Raw genomic sequence first — 17,200 nt, 5'->3', positions numbered from 1 at the left:
GACCTCTCTGTCATGACCTTCCCGTCTTGGGTGGCCCTTCACGGTTTAGCTCATGGCATCATTGAGGTGCTCAAGCTCCAGCACCACGACAAGGTAACAATCCTTTGCGGAGTTCTTCATTACAAAAACACAAACATATCCAAGAAACAAAACCTTTTCAAACAATATCATCTGTGTAGTCCCCCATTCCTACTGTTCTATTGTCTTAGAATATGGCGATAATGGTATGTTCAGAACCTGAGAGAAAGTGACTCTCTCACCAACTGGATATTCTTATCAATTAAGATCACAGCCTCCTTGACAATTTACACAGATTTTCTGCTGTTAGTAAAAGATTGAAAAACTTTCTACTTTAACTAGCAGACTATAAATTAGGTTTTAAGGTAAAGCAATCCAGTAGCTGGGATCTCTGTAACCTTATCCTGTTCTCTTTCAATAACAATAAATCTTGTTAAAAGAAACTCTGGGAGAATCTTGCTCTCTCCTAAGGTGGATTGCCAAGAGCTTGACAATGGCCTTCAACAAGGAAGTCAAAGAATATGATTTCTGGACAGGCTTGAGCTTGCAAAAACTGAGCACTGACTTGTATTCTCATATGTATGATGAGTACTACAAAAAAGAACTACAAAAAGAATTCAGAAAGATCTGCTAACATTTCAAGTAAGAATTCCTGATTCTTAAAAAAGTTAATAGAAGTTTGTTTTGGTGCTTTCAGGTTATACTTATATATTTCTAATAAACAGTATTTGTAATGCTGGAATGTTTATAGAGATCAGCATAGGTATTTTTTTTCCTTTCTCTTTCCCACCAACTTCTTTACTGGTAGGTCTCTTCAGAAGAAAGCAGAGAAAAAGGAAAGTGAGAGAAGTGCTTCTGCACAAGAACATATGATGAACCATCCTGTTATGATGCCATATGGTACAAAGGGGTAGTGGCTGTCTAGAAGGTCATTAGGAACATATACTGTACATTTTTCCCACCTCTGTTGTGGAAAATAACAGTGTAGTTTCTAGCCCTGAGCTCCTCCTCCTGAGTTCATCAATGTTTTTATGGACCACAGATCAGAGATCCTACACATAAACTTATATTCATATCAACAACTGCTTTGTCATAAAAATTGGTAAATGATGTCAGGGAAGTTCTTAGGTAAGAGCTACATTGATTAATAATTAAGAAATATAATTAGGGGATGCCTGGGTGAAAACAGAAGTTTCCCAGTAACTACTGAATCTGTCTTTTTACTAGAATCCAGGAAATCTGTTTCTTATATCCTCTATGTTGTTCCCATATGCAGTTCACGTTAAATTCTCTCATTGTAATTTTCCATACTTTGCCAGCTTTCCACATACTCTTTGCTCCCATTAAGTCCAGCCTGTTGACAATAGAGCAGACCAGACCAGAATTTCTTCTGCAACACTCATATGCTACCTATTTCAACATTTCTGCTACAATAGAAACAGACTCAATGTTATGGTTCTATCAGTTCTCAATTAATCCTTTCAAAATCTTTAGACATTTACGTTCAGAAAGAAATTTCATGTCTAATTATGTATATTTCTTAAAGTTTTTAATTTTATTTTAACATATACCAACTCTGTTTCAGATGTGGGAAGAACTGAAATTAATCCATTCTTTTCATTTTTAAAGTGCGTTAACTGTAAGAGTCATCTAACATCTGTCATTAGCAATGTTCAATTCTTAGATTTTATATATGTGTGTGTGTGTGTGTGTGTATATATATATATACGATTTTATATATTATATATATATAATGATATAATCATTTCACAGCCTCCTCTAATTTGCTAATTTAAAATCTTAATGGAGATACAGATAAGCTTTTTGAAAGCTAAAAATATAAAGCAATGTCCTGAATGAATACAAGTTTCCCAGTAAGAATAAAAGACTATTAAAAAGCTGTCATTTGGACACATTCTTAAAGGGGCAATGAAACAAATGTTATTTATTTATTTAAATTTATTGGCCTCCAACTCCAGTGGACTTTTATTCACATCCTATTTTATTTTTCTTGCAGGTTGCTGGGTTTTTTAAGGGAATGTCTTTTCCACTAATCAGTATTGCTGTCTATAATTCGGTGGTATTTGGTGTCTTCAGCTGTACCCAAAGGTTCATTTGCCAACATCGCTATGGGAAACCTAATCATCCTCCTGCACTCATAGATTTAACTTTAGCAAGCATGGCAACTGGGGCTTTCTCAGTAGGAATTGGTTGCCCAGTTGACCTAGTAAAAATAAGGCTACAGATGCAGACACAAACTTTTCTTACAGGTAAGTCTAGAACGTACCTATGCTTTTTATTATATATATTATTATATATTATATTATATTATATTATATTATATTATATTATATTATATTATATATTATATATTATATTATATTAATGATTTCCAAACCTATAATCATTTTATATGAATATTGCAGCCATTCTCTGATTTTTAAAAATATCTTCGTAAGTTTTGCACCTGTTTCCAAAGATTGGACTTTTAATGAAAAAAGAAAACCACACAATCATAAGAAAAGCCTTAGGCATCATTAGTTCCCCTCTCTTAAGAGGATGATGGCTCTTCAAGGAGTGCATCTTCAGAACCCTCAGTGTGAATTTACCCTAAATTAAAGTATTGAACTGAATAAAATTACATTACATTTACATGAGTTTTGTTGATCTACTATGCTTGATCAGTGCACTTATTTTAAATAGAAAGAACCAATATAAGTAATCTCACATTTATATTCTGGGATCTTCCTGTTCTCTTGGTTATACCCCTGAGCAGTAATTAGAGGCTCCTTTCATATTAGGGGTTCTCTTCATCTTTTCTTACTGCATTCCATACTAAGGAGTCTGCAGGGAAGAAGGAAGCGATGTAACATGTGTCATGATATTATGACACAAAACCCACAACTTATAAATTTCTGTCCGATGGCAGGACACAAGTATATAAGGGTGGAGCTTGCATCCTGATGTCACCACATGTGTCATCATTTTGATGCAACCTTACTTTGCTCTGGATATCGATGATTCCATAGAATTATTTCTATAAGGCAGTAACACAGCTATCTCTGAAAGAGCTGACTTTAGCAACAGTCAGAACTATCTTATTAAACAAACCTTTACCTCATAAAACACAGCTGGAATACAATTACAGCTGTTCATTCAGTATGAATATTTCCATGTTGGATTTAAATCACATATCATTTTAGACAAGGCTTTCTTTTTTTTAAAGAAAATGTCCACCTTTCTTTAAAGATATAGTTTGAGCCACCAATAGTGTTGTGCAACACAAATTCTGCTGGTCCATGCCCAGGGTCTGAGTAGTCTAGCATCCTTATTCCACAGGAACCAACCAGATTTCTCTGGAAAGCAGTCAAACAGGGCATGAGAGAAACATGTGGAAAAACCAAACACACCACTGCAAGCATGGGGGAAGGGTTCTTATGTTTTTATCTTTGTTTTTATGGATTGTTGTGAGCCACCTAGAATCATTATATGAGATAGGTGGCTATATAAGTCCTGTAAGTAAGTAAGCAAGCAAACAAGCAAGCAAGCAAGTAAATAAGCAAGCAAGCTTTCCAGGTATCAGGGAGTGGAAATGGTGGTGGTATGAGAGTGCCTTTGCCTCCACAGTTCTTAGACAGAAAAAAGCAATAGGAAAGAAGAAACCAAAACAAACCCCCGCACCCAAACAAAGCCAATATACACAGCAAATCTCTGAGGAATTATTTGTACCTGACACTGAAAACTCCTTTTACTTGTCTCTATAGCCAACCTGGAAACGAAGTACAGGGCAACTGGTGTTTCAGTACAGACTGCCTACCGAGGTCCAGTTCATTGTGTTGCCACAATTCTTCAGCAGGAAGGTTTGGCAGGACTCTATCGAGGTTCAACCGCCATGTTTCTAAGGGATGTTCCAGGATATTGCCTCTACTTTATCCCTTACACATTTGTTTCTGTGTGGATCACTCCAGAGGAATGTCTTTCTCCCACTCCCTTTTCAGCGTGGATGGCTGGTGGCATTGCAGGTATGAACTTGTCTCTCCAGACATTATTTTGTTGGGTTCACATCATGGTACTGGGCCATAATATGGTTGGTTTGCTTCTGGGTTGGAATGATAGGTGAATGCACCAGCTATAGGCTAGCAACTTGCGTAAACTAGGCAATTTTAAAGTACTGTTTAAAGCTCCTGGTGTAGCATTATGTATATATGAATGCAGATGCTGTGCTTACCAGTCTGTGACACATGGTCATGTGATTGTGATTCGGGCACTTGGCAACTGGCTCACAATTACAACAGTTGCAGTGTTCTGTGGTCACATGATTACCATTTGAGACCTTCTTTGCTAGTTTCTTTCCCACAAGCAAAGTCAATGGGGAAGCCGGCAGGTTGCTCCTGCTCCCGCTGCTTTTTCGCCTGCCTGCAGCACCCAGCCACCCACCCGCCTGTGGCACCCATGCGCTCCATAGCACCTGCCCACATCACCCACCTGCCTGCCTATAGCTCTCACCCACAACTCTCACCCACCAGCCTGCTTGCCTGGGACTCCCACCTCTTCCCACATCACAGTTACATGAGGTCCTTGCTGAACAACCCGCTTGGTCCTGGGGTTACAATGCAACCAGGACTGCTGGGATTGCCGTTGTAAGTGATGTGGTCATGTGATGTTGTGCTTTATAACTGTGTGGCTTAGCAATGGAAATTCCGGTCCCAATTGCTGTCATAATCCAAGGACTACCTGCATCTTCTTTTACCTCACTGATTATTCCAATTTTTAATCAATTTTAAATTTTTGGTACAAAAGGAGGTCAAAATTTATTGTATTAATAAATCAAAATTAGTAGAATATTTCTGACTAAGAAAGCTTTATAAACTAAGTCTCATATTTCAGTACAAGAGAGAAAAGAAAAATGCAGTTAACTTCATTATCATGGTTATTTTGGCATTAGTTATCAAATAATCTGTTGATCTTTTGGAAGCTTTTAAAAAACGACTTGTTTGGGACAGCTTTCCCCTCATGTGAATGTTGCCATCTTTATTTTTATTTATTTTATTTGTGGTTTATATTGTACATTTTTTATTTTTATCAGGTTTAGTATTGTTTTATTCCTAACTTGGATATGTAGTCAGTATCTGTTTTATGTAAGCTGCTGAGAGTCTATTTGGAATTTGGCAGCATAAAAATATATGAATTAAAAAAATAAATGGAAATTAACTAAATATATACAAGAAATACTAGATCTATCGCTTAAGTCTATTTTTTTATAAAAATATAATAATTCATTATTATATAATAAATTTAATAATTTATTAAATGCAAAATTAGATAAAGATGATACATGCCTCTGTATAGGGATTCAGAGGCTCCACCATATATTGAGTCAGTGAACCCATGAAAAAGTGTTGCTCCTGCACATTACCTCTACAATATTGTCACCCAAAACACAGACAAGCTGAAGGATGGTAATTTCTGTTAAGTTCCGTTGTAGGTTGGTTTACTGATTTATGAAAGAAGATGAAGCCATTTGACTATTATTTTCTCTCTTTTACTGTGTCTGCTAATTTACTGTGAATAAGGGGTAGGAGTTCCACTGAAGTCAGGGTTCAGTCTGTCCAATTTTTTTCACTCATTGGCACAGGCTCACATAAAAGCAAAGCCAGTTATTGGTTAACATGAATAGATTTTCCAACAGTTGACAAGAGTAGCATGACCTAAGTACATTCCTCCATGCCAGCGCTCTGTAAAAACATTCATGGATACAGAGTGATGTGCAAACGTAGGTTAACTTATCACATATAATCCATTTATCTGAAACTCTGGTGCAGTTATATTTGAGCTAGGCTTAATTCTAAGATTACACCATTTTGAATGGCATGTCTCATTTATTTTGAATGTAAAACATTTTATATAAAATACTTGCTTCTTTTAAAATTACTGTTAATTAATGTTCTTTAGGGTTTATCCTACATTACACCTAGCACTCAACATCCAGGCATAGTTTTACTGTATATATCCAGATGCATTTGGTTAACTTGAAGCTCTTCTGGTTGTAAAGGTGGGATGACTCTTTCTAAACTGCTCCACTAACTATGTCATATGAAGCATGGAGACTTAGGCTCATACGAGCCAGTAGTATTAACTTTCCCTTCATTTCCCATTAGTTTTTATCTATTCCCATGGGAAAAAGATGGTAGCATTCCCATTTGGACCATTTCAATCACCCCCATCCCATCATTCTGTTCAAACTGTTCCATCACAAAGTTTCTGCAGAGACCCTACATAATAATGTAGTTAATCCTTCTAATAAAATTTTTAAGAAGAAACATGGCTCTATTTAGTAGACAGCAGAAGTGGCCATAATTAGGAGTGGACAAAACTTTTGAACCTCAAATATTTGGACCTCAAATATGATTGTGTGGACATTTTGAACTAAAAAAAAAAAACCCATTTGTATTTGTTCCAAGAGTGGAACAAAACAGCTGTTTTGAGCAATGTTTTGGCAGTTCTGAGTATTACGCCTCATTAGGGTTAAAATTGGGGATTGTTCGAAGACTACTACCATGACTATGTTGAGATGCTTTGCATTGGTTTTTGTTAAATTTTTGGAGTGCTGGCAGAGCCTGGCAAAATATTACTTTTCCCGCCATAGAAATGTTAATTTTATTCATGTACTTAAGCAATAGTAGCCTTTTTTTTTTCAGCCAACAAAAACAGGCACAGCAAAAAGCAACAGTTGCTTTTATATTCTTCTCCATAGGCCGGCTGTGAAAAATATCTAGTTGCCAAACAGGTGGCATAATAATCCTTGCTGTTACTTGCCACCCAGTTTACACAAAAATTGGTCATGGGGATAATTAAATTCATCTGTTGTTTCACATTTTTGTCTATCTGTCTCTTTAGACTAGGAGGTTCTAACTGAAAAGCAGGCTGACTGAGACTGTCTTGTTAGGGCATGGACATGAACAGGGAAGCAGGGATGGCAAACGGCAAAATATTTATCATGTGGCATCTGCAGCAAACTGTGAGGACACCAAAATAATAACATATCGCCATTACTGTATGCAACTACTGCCCTTGTATACTTGTGTCTTGATCGCTGATGCAAGTATGTAAGTTGGAGCATTTTCATGATGACATTGTCGCATGTGTGTCATCATTCTGGCACCATTTCAGTTTGCTGTGGATGCCACTGCTCCTGGGTTTAAAAAGAAAAATTGAAAAGACGTATTTGTTGAAGTAAGAATTCCAGGAGTTTTCTGATAACAGAACCTAAATTAAGTAATTTTTTTCTGCTTTTTTTTTCAGCAATGCCCCATTATTTCCTATGGGAATGTTTTAAAAAATAGTTTCAAAAATATTTTCAAAATCATCACTTTGGCCATTTTTTTTAATAGGGTGGGCTCCAGATACCAGTAAATGTGGACTACCAATGCATCTATTTTTGTGAAAAACAAGGAAATTAAGAGATTCTTCTGAGTTCCCATTGTTTTCTATGGCTGGAATACTCTAAACATTTCAAGTGCCCTTCTAAATGTATGCTTAAACATTTCAGGTTGTGTCCCATCAGAACACAACCAATACAAAATAGTCTGATAGACAACTTGGAACAAACACAGTTAAGAAGGATGGTCTTACTGATAAAGAGGCATTGTTATGAGATTCTAGAGAGCTTTTTACTATATTTTCAGTATGAATTAAGTCTTCCTCTATTAATTATACAGGTAGCTCTCACTTAATGATCACCATTGGGACTGGCTACTCTATTGCTAAGCGACACAGTTGTTAAGCAAGGTATCACATGACCGCAATGGACTTAAGACCTCACTTCTGCCACAATCATGAAGTGAGTCACCTGTGGTCATGAAGAGAGACATCACGTGACTGCGACTTGTGATTTTACTGTCAGCTTCTTCATTGATTCTGCTTGTTGGAAGCCAGCTGTTAAGCGTGCAAATGGCGATCACATGATTGAGGGATGCTGCAATGGTCGTAAATGCCCACCAGTTGCGAAGTGCCTGAATGGTGATCAAGTGGCTGCAGGGACTCTGCAATGGTTGTAAGTGTGAGGACCGGTTGTAAAGTTACTTTTTCAGTGTCATCATAACTTCGAATGATTGCTAAACAGGGCAATCATTAAGTGAGGACTGCCTGTAATAATATTTTGCCACTCTTCTCCACCTTAGCAAAAATACTTCAAAAACAAAATGTTTTGCTTTTACAAATGGAAGTCCCCTATCCCCCATTTATAAGAATTTCTCAAACTCCTTCACCCCAAAAGATATCTGCTATTCTTTTTAATAAATGAATTCAAAATGTACTGTCTATCTAATGCCTACCAATTTCTCCCTAGGAATCATATCTTGGGGAACAGCAACTCCTATGGATGTTGTGAAAAGTCGTCTCCAAGCAGATGGGGTTTCTTTAAACAAATACAAAGGAGTCATCGACTGTATCTGTCAAAGTTACCACTGTGAAGGTCTAAAAGTAAGCACTAACCTTTGAGAATACCAGCTCATTATTGGTAACAAACTTAATATGAATGAATTGTCCCAATTAAAGAGCTGCATACATGGGGACGGGGGGCAAGTAGGGTCAGAATGACGAAAGCAGCATCACACCATAAGCTTTGGGCATGCATGCAACATCATGGCACATGTAGTGATACAAAAATGCTGCTTTCATAAGTCTGATCTGCTTGCCTTCCACCCACCAATTGATGCTGATGAATATAGATATACAGGGAAAAATTCAGTAAAACCATGCCCAGTTAATATCTCAGATCAAAATATAATTATGGCTATTTACTCAGGTGTTTTCAAAAGGGAATTTAAGTGTACTTTACTTTTATGTGGATTTTAATTTTATTAATGTTGTTTTAGTTTATATTTAAACATCTTGTAAGCTTCCTTGATGATCAAATACATAGAAAGGTAGGGCATAAATTCAGTAATTTTAAAAAATAGATATATAAATAAAGCAGAACCTGTGGGATAGGTCTATCAGCAGCTATGAGACAAAATAGCTAAATGGAATCAGCACTGCTAAGTCGTCTAATTAATTATCTTAGTTGGAGCGGTACTGCCATATCATATTACTCAACTGATTTGTTTAAATTTTATACTCTTGCTGCAGCTCAAGAAAAAATATATGAATTTGGAAGCTGGCAACAAAAATATAGGAAACTAAAAGTAAAACAACAGGAACTTCACAGGTGGTTTGGCCCTTCTGGATTCCCCCTTTTTCCTACAGCATATTAGTAGATCAATGGTTCCGATTCAATCCTCCTTGTATGTTGGAACAATTCCTGGAATTCTTAAGAAGGTCATCCCAATCCAGTTACCTGAAGACGTAATATAACTTCATATATTAGCTCATAAAATCAGCTACAGCAATTAGGGGTGGGGAATGGTACATTAGTATTATGGGCATTATGGCTCATTGAGATAGTTGGTAGTTTGAAAATAACATGATTCTTCTCAAGAATGTATTGTGCATCACTCTGAATCCTTGCCCAGCAACTCCAAGCAGTACTGGAGGTAGGGCAGGGTATTGCTTTGGGAAGCTGCTTCTGAAGCATGATTTTCACAACCTTTATCAAAGCAAAACACCCTTTCAAAGCTTCATACAGCTGTACCAGCCATATGCAAAAGCCTAATGCTTACACATCTGAAGCAAAGCAAAATAGGAATCATTATCAGTCATTACCAATCACCATCATCACCACCACCACCACAACCCATTTCAAATGGTGAAAAACAGAAAACCAATTTCAATATTGGATCAGGTGACAAGAGGGCTACAGGACTTGGTTTCCTCTTAGAGGCAGGCACCGGGGTCTAGGAATTCCAAAGCAGCTGGAAGGACAATCAATGAAAATCATTTCAGAAATCATGAAATGCTATTATGAGTCAATCCACTGACTTGTGCTTTCCAGAAACAAATGTATGAAATTTGGAAACAAAATTTCTGGAATCAAATAGCAGTGACTTATGATCTAAGGTACTTCAGACTCAGAAAAAAGAACTTTACAATCATTGAGCTTAATGAACTGGAAAAGCAGAAGAACAGATCAACATAAACTCCATTAGGATGCAGTCAATGAAAAATGTGAGCAGTTAATTCAAAATAATGAAACAGAGCTATAATTGTCTGAGTATCAACAATGTCTTAGAGAAAACATTTTGGAATGCATGTGAAAAACTGTAAGACAAAGATTATCTCCTTCGAAATCTACTCAAAGAAAACATTTAAATGAAATTCTGCATGATGCAAACATCAATTATGCAAAAACAATCAAAGTGACTAATCAGCTCATGTATAGTCATGCAAAAGTAATAACAATAGAACTGGGTTACAAATTGAAAGCAAGCTGCCAAACTAAAAATCAGATGCCAAAGTGGAAAATTAAATTGGAAAATAAAATAAATCAATTTTGAAAAGATATTAGCCATCTATAAACTTTAAAACAATAGTTTCCCTTGACGTAAAGTCCAGTCGAATCCGACTCTAGGGGGCGGTGCTCATCTCCGTTTCTAAGCCTTGGAGCCGGCGTTGTCATAGACACTTCCGGGTCATGTGGCCAGCATGACGACTCGGAACGCCGTTACCTTCCCGCCGAAGCGGTACCTATTGATCTACTCACATTTGCATGTTTTCGAACTGCTAGGTGAGCAGGAGCTGGGATTAACAACGGGAGCTCACCCCGCCGCGCGGTTTCGAACCACCGACCTTCCGATCGACAGCTCAGCGGTTTAACCCGCAGCGCCACCGCGTCCCTTTTTAAAACAATAGAAATTGAAAAATGAGAAAATAAAAACAAGTTTGAAAAAAGTAATACAACCAGGACTGCAAAATAATTGCAGAACTCACAGAAGAATTAAAACAGAGTGTGGCAACTTGAAAGAAAATTAAATGATATGTAAGTAGAATCAAGCGATCCCAGTAAAATAGACAATTTCAAATAAATCAACATCATCTTAACCAAAATCACAAAATCAACTGACTCCCCTAAAAACCAGGAGGAAAATTGGATTTTGGAAAAAGATTTGGGATAACAAAATAAAACACAATGAAATGGCCACATGCATAATACACACAGACATACACACACACACACACACAAACTGTATACACCAAAACCTGAACAAATGGAAAATATTGTACTTACAGCAGAAATTGTAAAAGACCAAGCTAATAAGGCAAAGAACTGTAGTGTATGTGCTGAAATAATATGATATACAATTATGCTATTTCCTTTTCCTGCCTTATATAAATGCCCCAACAATTTTTGCTGTATCACTTATTTGCCTACAACATTCAAGCTGTTAATAGGAATCATTGCTAGTAACATCTAGAAACACCTGATTTCAAATTCATTATACCCCATAGAGCAAAAAGGGAATAACAAAAATTCTAGAGGTACAAGGGACCAATTTTTGATCAACAAAAGAATATTTTTAAAAAGTCTCTAAAAGGCATAAAACAAAGCTTTATATGGCTTGGATTGACAACAAAAGGGCATTGATTTACTACTCCATAGTTAAAATATATAAAAAACTTTGGAATTAATTAATATTTGGAATTAATAAGAAAATTACAAAGTTTTTAAATAATGCAGTAAAAAAAATGGAAACAACACTGATGGCAAACAGAAGAACTTGGAGGAGTCAAAATCAGAAGAGGAATTTTTCTTTCTCTCTATTGCTTTTTAATATGGTTTTTATTCCACTGATAATTTTGAAAACATATCATTGGGCTATGTATTATCCAAGAAAAGTTTCTCATTTGCTCCATCAAATGATTTGAACCTATATGCAAAATCATCTAGAGAGATACAATCACTTTTAAATACAGTTTGCATATTTGGTGATGACAACAAAATGGAATTTGAATTGGACAAGTGAACAACACTAGCAATAAAAAAAGGAAAAAATGAATATTCAAATGGCATTGACTAGGGATATAATAACTGACAATGGAGGAAAATTACAAGCATTTGGGTGCTTTAGAAGCAAACAATATCTTGTATGTCTAAATGAAAAAGAAAACCAGCTTAAATATGTTAAATGGCTTAGAAAAGTTTTAAAATCGAAGTTGAATGGTAATCACACAATGCCATTAATACTTGGACTGTCCTGCAATATGCTATAGAGCTGGCATTGTTGACTGGATACAAGCAGAAGTAGATGCTTTAGATTGCACTACAGCATGAATTCTATTAACAAATAACATTATTCATGTGTATTTACTAAGGAAAACAGGTGGTCGTGGTTTGTTGAAAGAGAAATAGTCAGTGGAGGGTAACATCAGAGATCTAAATGGTCAGATAAAAATGAAGAGAGAATGTTAATAATAGCCTGCAAGGAAAACATTCTGCATGTGACAGGTTCAAAGGTGACATACTAAACAGTTAGAACAGCAAATGAAAACTTCAAAACCAAACCCCCTGCATGGTCAATATCTGAAAAAAATTAAGGCAAGATGAAAAGTAATAAAACTCAGCAAGAGTTTCAGATTGGATCTACCAAGGAAACAGAATAATTAATATTTGCAGCAGAAGAAAAACCACTAGCAACAAACATATAATTTTTTTTAAAATATTTTTTTTAAAGAAAACTACAGCAAATATAGATCATCCATCCATCCATCCATCCATCCATCAGACTAATAAGTGTCTATAGCAAAAATTGCCCAGATTATAAAACAAGATATGAAGGTACTTTGGAATTCATTTACAAAGAATGAATCTATTGCCCCAAAATATTGGTACAACCATAATGTTGAAAATCTACTCCAAAATGACCATGTAAACATTTCATGGGACTTCTGAATTCAGAAAGACCAATATATAGAACGCAAAGTGCTGAACACCACAGTATTAAAGAAAAGCAATTTTTTACTTATAGATGTGGCAACACCAAATGACAGCAGAATAGCTCCAAAGGAACTGGAAAAGATTATAAACTATTGGGACTTAACTGAAATACAGAGATTGTGGAATAAACTGGCAAAAGTATTTCCCATAATTATTGCTGCATTAGGAACTATAACAATAGAATTGTCAAAATAGCTTAAAAATAGAATTATTTAATCTCACATGTAGTTTACACAAAACAGCTTTGCACTGAATCATATACTCTGTGTGTGTGTGTGTGTGTGTGTGTGTGTGTGTGTGTGTGTGTGTATTACAGCAGTATTGGGACAATTGTTAAACTTTGAGATAAAGCTTGAATTGACCTGAGTATTCTTTAGGAGAAAGAGAAATTATTATTATTATTACTATTATTTCGATTTGTATGGCCACCCATCTCTTTTAAGGGACTCTTGGCAGCTCACAACAGGTAAAAACAATCCAATAAAAACAAGTTAAAAAACCAGTATACAAACATATAAAACCCATCCATAATCAACTTAAAACAGAAAATCATGATCAACTGCAAAATTCATCCTAAATCGGCTCCCCACCATTGCCAGACCCCCAGGCACGGTGGCAGGGCTATGTCTTCAGGGCCTTCCTAAAGGCTAGGAGGGCTGGGGCCAATCTAAGGTCTGAGGGGATGATGTTTCACATGGTGGGTGCCTCAGCAGAAAAATATATGCATTCTGTGTTAGTGTGTGTGTGTATACACACACAGGGAAAGAGAGAGAGTTGCATTTCATTTGGCAAAGAATATACCTGAAGCCAGATGTTGTTGCTGCTGCTGCTGCTGCTGCTGCTGCTGCTGTTATTTGCACTGCAGAAGGATGGTTGCAGCCTACTATGGACTTTCCCATACCGTGGTTTGCAGCTGTTAAGGCTACCTCATCTGGACAGGATGACCACTAGATGGCAGCAAAGGGATAGAAAACTCCTTAGTAATCTGCATTTTTTTTTAGCCTTGAGCTGGTAGCTCTACTAGCAGTAAAAATTTACTTTCATTTGTCACTTGAAAGCCTTATGAAGGAGGTGATGTCCATCTATCTATCAGAAATTTTTGTTCTGAATTGACATAGAATAACAAAATGTGGTGGTTGTTCAAAATTGAGTGAAGATTTATGTGTCGTTAATTTAAAAAAAGCAGAACAATTCTATACATAGTAACAATAGTAAGCCCCACTTAGATCAGGGATGCTTTATTTAAATCAATAGTACTTAATTTTGCTCCTGGAGAAAAACTTTCTTACAGAGAAAGTTTTTGTAAGTTTTCTATGTAAGAAAGTTTTCCTCCAGGAGCAAAATTAAGTACTACTGACTTAAATAAAGCATCCCTGATCTCAGTGGGGCTTACTATTGTTACTATGTATAGAATTGTTCTGCCTTTTTTTTAATTAATGGGTAAATAAGAGTATGAATACTTTTATTAGTGAATTGCTAATCAATTTTTTAAAACCTCTGAGTTATTGCAAATGAGATTTGAATTGTCTAAAAATGCAGTATGACATTTTAATTGTATTTAAATTAAATACAATTAAATACAATTTAACTTCATAACTTAGTCCAGACACATTAGCACTAACCCTGCTAGTTTTGTTTTGTTTTGTGTGCATGTGTGCGTGTGTGTATAACACGTAGAATCAAAAAATATTTTTAAAGAGGATAGCAGTTACAGCATTTACAAGAATTTTGAAATAAAGAATTGGAATATCCCATATAGACAAATCAATGGTTAAGTGCCTTAAACAATTTTAGGTATGTTTCTTACAATTTTAAGATTAGATTGATTCAGAAAAATATTTTTTCATGGTCAGTCTCTTCAAATTGCCAGTGTAAACTGATAGAGGGAATACTTACACATATAACATGGCCTTTCCATCCCATCTTGGTTAATATTCACAAATTTGTTGATGTAATTTTAACTATATATGATTTAAAGATGTGAATGTGATTTTGAACACCATACCAAAAATTTGCTGTTTGTCAAAACACTGAAATTGCTTATGGGACATAGCAAAAAAAAAAATCTACTCTGTTATTCTGGAAAGACTGCACTACCCCAAGTTACAAACTTGGATTGATATAGGTTTGCTCTCTACTTGTAAACTAGCTATCAATGAAATGGGAATAATGATCAATACTATTTTGCAATGGTCCCTCTTGTTCGATACTCTAAGCTCAGAGGAGGAAATCCAAAATATCCAATGTGGAGCCTCTTCAGAGGCCTTTATTTGTGTCCTGAGAGTAGCTTATTATTCTTCATCATGGTTTTATATGTTGATAACTGATGAAAGACCATTTTAATACTACTCTTATCACAGTGCTAAATTCATAGGCTTGTTTAATTTAGCCTAAATTTGTAGAGTACAATGCACACCGACTTCTTCTGGTGTCTTCTGCTCGAGTTTGGTGACCATTAATGCTATTTGGTCTTTTAATGTTACTGTCAGAAATAAGAATCTTTTTTGCCGAAATATGAACATTGACTTTTCTGTCAGGATATATATCATTTTCCAGTGCTCCCTTGACTCTTTCCTTGTATAATTAATTGAAGTTGTTGATATTTCTCACTGCATATCATGTGTCCTCCAAAACATCTATTTCTGTTTTATTGACTATTCTAAAGCCTTTGACTGTGTGGACCATAACAAATTGTGGCAAGTTCTTGGTGGTATGGGGATACCAAGTCATCTTGTCTGCCTCCTGAGGAATCTGTATAATGACCAAGTAGCAACAGTAAGAACAGACCACGGAACAACGGACTGGTTTAAGATTGGGAAAGGAGTATGGCAGAGTTGTATACTCTCACCCTATCTATTCAACTTGTATGCAGAAGACATCATGCAACATGCTGGGCTTGAGGAATCCAAGGCTGGGGTTAAAATTGCTGGAAGAAACATTAACAATCTCAGATATGCAGATGATACCACTTTGATGGCTGAAAGTGAAGAGGAACTGAGGACCCTTATGACGAAGGTGAAAGAAGAAAGTGCAAAAGCTGGGTTACAGTTAAACCTCAAAAAAACCAAGATTATGGCAACCAGCTTGATTGATAACTGGCAAATAGAGGGAGAAAACGTAGAGGCAGTGACAGACTTTGTATTTCTAGGCGCAAAGATTACTGCAGATGCTGACTGTAGCCAAGAAATCAGAAGACGTTTAATTATTGGGAGGAGAGCAATGACAAATCTCGATAATATAGTTAAGAGCAGAGACATCACACTGACAACAAAGGTCCACATAGTTAAAGCAATGGTATTCCCCATAGTAACATATGACTGTGAGATCTGGACCATAAGGAAGGCTGAGAGAAGGAAGATAGATGCTTTTGAACTGTGGTGTTGGAGGAAAATCCTGAGAGTGCCCTGGACTGCAAGAAGATCAAACCAGTTCATACTCCAGGAAATAAAGCCAGACTGCTCACTTGAGGGAATGATATTAAAGGCAAAACTGAAGTACTTTGGCCACATAATGAGAAGACAGGATACCCTGGAAAGGATGCTGATGCTGGGGAAAGTGGAAGGCAAAAGGAAGAGGGGCTGACCAAGGACAAGATGGATGGATGATATCCTAGAGGTGACGGACTTGACCTTGGGGGAGCTGGGGGTGGCAACGACCAACAGGAAGCTCCGGCATGGGCTGGTCCATGAAGTTACAAAGAGTCGGAAGTGACTGAACAAATAAACAACAAATCAAGAGACCTAAATATCCCAGTTTCCTTTTTTTTATGGTATTCATAAGTTAGATTTTCTTTGCCCATTTTTTAAAGGTAGTGCCTCATTTTATACACATTCAACTCATGATATTTTAAATAATCATCTATAATCCATGGCTTCTATTCTGCTGATGTCATCTGGATCACTCTCCATGCTTCTACTTCATTTAAAATAACTGGCAAGACCTAACATTGTACAATCCATCAATGACGTTCCAGTCTTAAGTCCCAAAAGCAAATAAATTGACTTATTTTTCAAAAAGCTATTCTTGTTCTGTTCAGTCCTGTTCCATCTGTTCAATCTTGCTATGAACCCATTTATAATTCAAAATACAGCTCAGACATTTATACTGTCACACCTCCACACTTGTTTTTCTGCAAGCATAGTATCTGGTTCAACAGACATACTGAGTATCAATATAAATTTACATAGAATGTCTCAGTGCTTGTCTCAGTCATCACCTTATATTAATCTAAGTATATCAGTCTTGCTATTATATCTTCATGGGCATTTCTAAAGCCAGCTTCTCACTCCCTGCAGGCATTCACAGGGTTTC

General features: G+C 36.3%; 1 protein-coding gene across 1 annotated transcript in view; it reads left to right on the top strand.

Annotated features, from left to right (window-relative positions):
* The window catches only part of SLC25A48 (solute carrier family 25 member 48), a 39,447-nt gene that overhangs the window by 16,574 nt on the left and 5,673 nt on the right, over window positions 1-17,200 (top strand). The window contains exons 2-4 of the mRNA XM_063296467.1: window positions 2,036-2,288; window positions 3,783-4,040; window positions 8,366-8,499. Of these exons, the coding sequence (XP_063152537.1) occupies window positions 2,057-2,288; window positions 3,783-4,040; window positions 8,366-8,499 (624 nt within the window). The 5' untranslated portion in view covers window positions 2,036-2,056. The remainder of the gene's footprint in view (window positions 1-2,035; window positions 2,289-3,782; window positions 4,041-8,365; window positions 8,500-17,200) is intronic.

The sequence above is a fragment of the Candoia aspera genome, chromosome 2 (assembly GCF_035149785.1).
Source record: "Candoia aspera isolate rCanAsp1 chromosome 2, rCanAsp1.hap2, whole genome shotgun sequence".
In the NCBI taxonomy this organism is placed as follows: domain Eukaryota; kingdom Metazoa; phylum Chordata; class Lepidosauria; order Squamata; family Boidae; genus Candoia; species Candoia aspera.
This window is presented reverse-complemented; position numbering and strand designations above follow the sequence as displayed.